General features: G+C 46.3%; 1 protein-coding gene across 2 annotated transcripts in view; it reads right to left on the reverse strand.

The window, feature by feature from the left end:
• Window positions 1–209: 209 nt before the first annotated feature.
• The window catches only part of DEAF1 (DEAF1, transcription factor), a 39,908-nt gene continuing 32,475 nt past the window's right edge, over window positions 210–7,642 (reverse strand). For both annotated transcript variants that reach the window (XM_014517763.1, XM_025198553.1), the window contains exons 12-13: window positions 3,165–3,254; window positions 210–904 (exon numbers count right to left, since the gene is read on the reverse strand). In XM_014517763.1, the coding sequence (XP_014373249.1) occupies window positions 812–904; window positions 3,165–3,254 (183 nt within the window). In that variant the 3' untranslated portion in view covers window positions 210–811. The remainder of the gene's footprint in view (window positions 905–3,164; window positions 3,255–7,642) is intronic.

A 7,642-nucleotide genomic window follows, 5' to 3' on the forward strand; every position in this document is an offset into this window, starting at 1 on the left:
TTCACTTTACAGCATGGAGTACTGCAAACTCAGGCTTCTTCCTCAATATCCCTTTGTCAAACACAGCACATAACTGCACACAACCTGCCCATAATGCCAGCTGCACTCCACGCAGGGTGCTCCTGTCATTCATTCGCCTGCCAATTCTCCATGCTTATACCTGTAATTAAGTGCTGTAGTGGGAATTAATGTTCCATCAATGTGCTTTCATGATTTCTCAGTATTTTATTTAACAAAACATGTTCCCTTTATATACATGTGCATCTTTCCAATATGTTTAAATTTTGACCATGGTGGAAGAAATGCATCAAAAAAAGGGGCATCAGTGATGGACTATAGCTGATGCTGCATTTTTTTAAAGGCAATTAAATAAATTAAACAAAGGACTATTTGTTTTCTTCACATGAGAGGTAAGGTGATGTTGATGGGGGGTATAAAACACTGATGCATCTTAACCCTCGAACCAGCCACTGTAGATGAACAAGAGAGATGGCTAGAAAGATGAAATCTGCATTGCAGAGGTTTCTGAGTCTTGAGAGATTAATTTTAGAGTCCAAAGTTTCTGTAAATTGAAGGCGGCCTCCTGGCCAGCAAGTCTAGTTATCATTTTCAGGTCACATATCTTCAGTTTCTCCACTGCTGACAAGTTTGGCGTAGGCCTGAAAAGGATGTCACAGCATATGAAAAAGGCTTCCTAAGAAGAGTTCAGTTTTCAGACAACCATCCATTGGAGGAGTCTGCAGCCAGCTTGCTGGTCCAGCCAGGCACCTTCTTTCTCCAACTTTTCTGGGAACTTGAAGAGGTAGATTTGTCAGACTGTGACTTTCTCTATCACGTTGTCCTCGTCTGCTTGAACTGTGACGGTGGCTGACTGACCGCACATGTGCTGGTGATCTTTCCAATCCTGCAAGGACAGAACAAAGAGAGACACTGATCTAGTGACTGCAAATGGCAACAGCACCAAGAGGAGGCTCAGAAACCACCTGTTTATATACTCCCCTGAAGGGTCCCAAAAAGATCTGTCAACCTTTATAAACTATATTAAGGAATCACTTCCCCTGACAGAAGAAATGCAGTGATGGCTTCCCAGGGCTCTGCAAAACTAAACCAATTTAGTAGAATACATAATGAGTGCTGCATCAAGCTGACACTGCAAAGGGGAATTAACCAGGTAGACAAGCAATTCTCCAAGCTGGACTCCACCCAGGACAGCAAAGCCAGTTCCCCAGACTGTGGGAAAAGGACTTGCAGGAGCTTGAATACTCCTAGATGGTTAAGAGGTTTGTTTGACCCCTGACCTAAAAGACAACACACACCCCATTAGTGTAATAATGGGACTCAGATTCAGTACAAAAAGGGGAAAGTTTACCTTGCACTGCATCACCAACCTCATCACCTGCAGTATGCTTCTCTACCTGTTTAGCACATCGGATTGTGCAGGGGGAGCCAGCATTTCAAGATGCAGTTGCCAACAGCTGCATGAAACTCCGATATAGCACAATTTGCCTGGCACCAGCAGTGGGCCTGCTGTTTGGCTTGTTTGGCAGTTAACCATCTTGTCTAGTACGAAAGTGAAGTTGGGTCTATTCAGTGCCATATGCACTGGCCATCTTGCATTACACTCGAATGAAATAACCTGGTAGGGCAGCTAGTCCTCAGACCAACTGAAAACAACATGCAAATTTAAAGTGGCTACAGCAGCACATGTTCATTCATTCCTGGAACATTTTAATGACTCTACGCAGTGAGTAGAAACTGCAGCAACAATTGCTCTTTCTTACAAAGCAAAAGTAGGTAAATAACAGAGGAGAAGACCATACATTGACTATTAAAACACTCTGGTGCCCTTGACAGCAGCTAAAGTAATTTTTCAGTTCTCCTTGGAGGCCAGACAAGAAACAGATGTTGAATGTCTCAGGAAATGGTCTGCAGCAGGTGTTCGGCATACAATTTGACTTCATCTTACCTTTCTATGCTTGATTTTTCCCTTCACTTGAAAAGTCCCGAGGCACTTCCTGATTTGCTTAACTCATCCCACAGTATATTGGTAATATCATCAATGTAATTTGGGCTGAAATTTGGGAAGTCAGTGACATGATATAGCAAGGTCTTGTGGGAAGTCTTTTGCAAATAAGGATGTGCCAAGGTTGCTATAAGAAGGGCAGGCATCAGTGCATGTTTCTGAGTCTAATGCTTCCCACAGCTCACCTACTGGGGCATTCAATGGCCTGCTTCAGGCTTGGGTTTTCATTTTGTCATTGGGAGTTCAACTTTAAAAAAGTGATCTGGAAATGGCAGGAAACTCCTTGGAATATTATTGAGGGGTGTGGCAGCAACACCAGCAATGGTTTTGCTGAAAAATGCACATGGGTTATATGAGCAGTGTGTTTATGCTTATGGAGCAAGTGCAAGGGCATAAGTGAGGCTGTGGGAGCACTCTGAGGGGAATGAATACACTGATAGTATGCATTTTCTTTGCCAGTTGGAGATAACAGAAGCTCCCAATGACAAAGAAGAGCTTGTCACAAAGTGGAAATACATGGCAGGAGCACTGGGGCTCACAGATGTCTCCTAATTTATGAGCCTGGCTTGAGGACAGGGATATGTTGCATGCAACATACATCCATATCTTTTTTAAATGAAGATTTTACTTATGCAATACAGGCAGGTGTTACAGAAAAAGAACTATGTCTCCTTATTCGCTGATTAATAAAGCGTCCCTTCACTATCACAGCTGCTCCCTGGTTGGCACTCTGCTGGTAATAACGTACTGCTATAGGTCAGCAGTGGAGCAGGCAGGCTGCTAGCGATGGACACAAGATACAACAGACCCCTGGGATGGCAGCAGAAGCATGAACAACCCAAGAGATATTGAAAATGAACTACTCCAAAAATAGGAGACTGCCATAATTTCATAGCCAGCCCATAGGCTTCCATCCCTCAATGGCTTATGTCATGTTGATGCCACACTGAAGTATTATGAACAAGATCTGTGGAACTCAAAGCCCACGCTGGAATATAAGCGTGCAGGTAGGAATATGCAGGTGGGGCTTCTTACTGTGCTTATTTGTGGGGTGTTCAGCGCAAGGCGTGTACGTGTCTTTTTCCAATCAGGCCGCTTGCCTTTAGAGAAGGGTAGGTGTGACTTAGAAAGAATCCGTTACCTTCCGCTGGCAGAAAGTAGAGCAGTAATTCACTTTGTGACACCCAGTGCACTCGTTCATAGCCTCCCGGCCACAGTTGACACAGGACTGCTGTGGGAACAAAAGGTAGAAACAGTTAGGTGAGGCAGAGCTTTTCAACTCAAAAACAGTCTCGGTTCACAGGGTGGAGCTCACAGCTGTGCAGAGCAGAACCAGCCTAAGGGCAACCGGGCATAGCTCTGGAAAGCCGTTCTCCCTGCCATTATTAGCTGAGGTCCTTTAAGAAAGCAGAATGGTTTTGCCTGCATTTCTGAAGAGCAAACAGCCATTGCAAAGTCTGAATTATACCTTGAGTCAGCATGGAAACCTGGTAAGAGACAAACCTTCTTCCAAACCTCTTTCACTGGGACTGGCCTTATTTAACTATTGACCCACTCTAACAGACAAACAATGGAGGGAAAAGAATTTACAGCTGTGGGCTCTCCTAATCCACCACCTGCTCTTAACATTTCTCTGTACACAGAAGAGAGATCCTAATTAGCCATAGGTAAATTTTAAATAGGAGTTACTCCAGCACAGGGATTCCCAAACTATGGTACATACCTCTGGGGGTATGGCAAGACATTTCTGGGGGGGGGTATGCAGGAGAAACTCTGTAATGAAGGATTTAATTGTCATTATAATAATAATTGGCATTTAAGGGGTTAAAATATAAAATGTATGCTGGTAGGGGTATGCAGACAGCTGGTAAATCTGGAAGGGGGTACACAATAAGAAAACATGCGGGAACCTCTACTCTAGCAGAATCTTTGTCTGCTCACATCATTTACCCCCACAATTTTAATTGAAGATACACTGTCATTTTTTTTTAGTCATGTCCTCAGCTCCTTTACACTAGTTTAGTTAGTGCTGGCATGGACCACCAAAGTACCCCTGGAAGCTCACCCTCCAGATTCCCTTTTCCCTGTTTTTTTCTCCCCAACCAGAAGGGGTCTGACACATGGAAAATACTCTGCACCAAGTGTGAAGCAACACCTAAATGTATCAAGACAAAATCAAACTGAGTTGCAGCCACCTTTGCTGTGCTGGCTGAAAATGACAATTATATGTACATTCAAAACAGACCATTAACAAAAAAGGAAAAGGGATGGAGGACGGCTATTATGAAAGCACAGGGCCAAAATAAGGGAGTAAATGCAGCTTCACAGATAAAGGATAGATGGATTCTGAAACTGCAAGCCACAGTACTTAAATGGTCTTTTGGTGTCTGTCACTTTGTTCTTATTTCTATAAGATCCGATTAAAAGTGAAAAGAAGCCACACATTGAAATGGATGAATAATTAGAGCAAGAGTCAATGTTTTACAGATCATTCAGTTTCCAACCCATAAAATTACTGGTATGTCATTAGTAAATGGCAGCAATGGTGTAAAGCCACCAGAGGACGCAGACCTTGGCTGTGAATATATTGTCACCGTGGAACCATTAACAACGGCAATATTTAGTTCAGCTGGTTCCTCTCACTTTCAAGCACAACTGATTTAACATTCAGTGCCCTGATTAACACTCAGTTTGTCACACCATCTGTTTGCAAATCATCTCCATACCTAGAAATAAAGTCAGGGCAACAAAATTATCTTCAGACCACGACGATGGATAAAAATGCACACACTCAAGGATGGACAATAAGCTGTCAGAGCCTGTGAAATCCATCCTTAACACGGTTGGTCAATAGTTCACATGATACTGCGTGCCCTTGTCCCTTGGCTTTACCTGTGGCAAATTGAAGGGTGTTTTTGATGTCTAAGGCCTTCTGCCTGCTAATTGTGCATGAGGGTTGCTCCTGAGGTTTTTGGGAACAGGGTAAACTAAGGACAGGCAAAATATGGTCTGTGGGCTGGATTCAGCCTGCCAGGGACTTTTTATCCGGTCTGTGGCACCCACCAACAAATTGTACCCCACCCAGCCCTTCTGCCCACGAGGGTAGAAGCAAGGTGCCCACGTATACCCTCCCCCTTCCCCCAACATACCCTAATTGCACCTCACTCGAATGCTTGTAGGAGGAAGGGCCCTGCCCAGCCAGCACGCAGCTTTTGTGCAGGGCTGCTGCTGACACCGCTGCAGCCACCGGGGGACCTGTTCAGCTTCCCCGGTGTCCCGCTCGCTCTGGGCAACAGGTGAAGAAGCGGCAGGGGTGAGGGCAAGCTGCAGCTGGGAGGGCATAGAGTGTGGGGCTGGAGCTGGCGGCAGTGTGGAGCTCGGGTGGGCAGCATGCGAGTGTGAGGAGGAGCCCACCCATGTTCCCCTCATAGCTCACAGTCCCTGCAGGTAGTGGCAGCAGCAGCAGGTGGGGGCACATGAGGCACTCATGTTCAGCAGCACGCAGCTCTGACCAGTGCTGCACAAAGGGGTAAGGGGCGCAGCCCAGCCAGGTCTCCTGTATCACCAGCACTCCCCACCCACAGACAGGGAGCCCCATGTGCTGGAGCCAGCTGCCTGTGCCGCCTTCTATTGCACAGATCCTGGGATTCTCCCGAAACTGGAGGGGAGCCCCAGCCCCTGCTTCCCTGCAGAGTCCTGGGACCTGCATGGCAGAAAGCAGAGAATGCAGCTGACTCCAGCACTTGGACCTTCCCTCCAGCACGAGTGCAGAAGTTGTGCATGTGTGAAGGGGAGCCCTTGTGATACAGCCAGCTGGCCAGGCTGTGCCACTTGCCCCTGTGTGCAGTGCTGGCCAGACCCACATGCCACCAGGCATGAGTGCCACTGCCTGCTGCTGCTGCAGCATGCAGGGACTGCACGCCATGGGGAGAGTGTGGGGGGGGTCCCCACGTCCCTACCCCTCCCTCACACCCCACAAACCCTACATACCCACACCCTCCCCCACAATCCCCCACATACCCTGTGTCCCCCACACACAGCCTCACCCCCTCACAAACCCCTCCACCCTCCACCATACACACCCCCCACATCCCACCATACAAGACTAAGACTTCATTTTGAGTTATTAGGCAATCACCTCTATATACAGTATGCAAACACATATCATGACAAAAATATTTTTTTGTAATCAAATTAAAATGTTATAGCAGGTGCTTAACTTTTAGCATATGATTTGTTTTTTTTCTGGTTCTAAGATGGCAACCCTCCCCTCCCAAAAGGAGTATTTCCAGGGGGCAAGGGGAGGGACTGCTGGTGGCAAAGTTCAGGGGTTAGGGGCGGGACCTTCTGGTCCCAAAATGGCAATAGGGGTGGGGCAACTGTCAAGCGGCGGGCTTCCCATGTGGCCCTCAAAAGCTCACCAAACCTCGTTAAGCAGCCCTCCAGCCGAAATAATTGCCCACCCCTGGGTTAGACAAACAATTATCTTGGATGGTTTAGATAGGGATGACCCTGCCTTGAGCAGGGGGACGGATTGAAGGACCTTCTGTACCTCTCAGCTCTATTTTTTTCTGATTTAAGAAAATCTAGAAGAATGGCAACAAAAATTAAAGACAACAAAAAGTCCTTCTTCAGGTACATAGGGAGCAAAAAGAAGGTGCAGAGTAGCATAGGACCCCTATAGGACAAACTAGGGTAATTAGTGACAGATGGGGGGACAAAGATAAGCTCTTCAATGAGTTTTTTGCCTCTGAATTCCTGAACTCAGATCAGGACAAATCTCCCAATTGGATCATAGACAAGCACAAAAGGGAAATCAGCTCACCAACTGTTAGCACTGACTTAGTAAAGAGACAGTTGGAGGGGATGGATGTGTTTAAGTCAGCAGACCTTGGTGATCTTCATCCAAGGGTGCTGAAGGAATTGGCCAGTGTCATAGCAGAAACACTAGCATAGCTGTTTAACCACTCTTGATGCTCAGGTCAGGTCCCAGAGGACTGGAAAAGGGCTAATGTAGTCCCCATTTTCAAGAAGGGGAGGAAGGACGATCCGGGTAACTATAGACCGGTTAGTCTCACCTCTATCCTCAGGAAAACCCTTGAAAAAATTATTAAGGATCACATTTGTGGGAGTCTGGTGGGGAAAGCCATCCTAAAGGGCAACCAGCACAGATTCATAACAGGTAGATCCTGCCTGACTAACTTTGTTTCTTTTTATGACCAGGTCACAAAATGCTTAGATGCAGGAATTGAGGTAGATGCCATGTACTTGGACTTTAAGAAGGTCTTCAATACGGTATCTTATTCTATTCTCACAAATAAACTGAGCGGCTGTGGCATAAATGATTACATGGTCGGGTGGGTGGCAAATTGGCTTAGGGGTTGCACCCAGAGAGTGGTGGTGGATGGGTTGGTATCAACCTGGAAAGATGTGGGCAGTGGAGTCTCACAAGACTCAATCCTGGGACTCGTGTTGTTCAATGTCTTCATCAGCAACTTGGATAAAGGTGTGGAAAGCACTCTGTCCAAATTCACAGATGATACCAAACTATGGGATAAAGTTAACACACCAGAGTGTAGGGAATGAATCCAGGCAGATCTGGACAGGTTGGAAAAGTGG

This window comes from Alligator sinensis, unplaced genomic scaffold (genome assembly GCF_000455745.1).
Source record: "Alligator sinensis unplaced genomic scaffold, ASM45574v1 scaffold907_1, whole genome shotgun sequence".
In the NCBI taxonomy this organism is placed as follows: domain Eukaryota; kingdom Metazoa; phylum Chordata; order Crocodylia; family Alligatoridae; genus Alligator; species Alligator sinensis.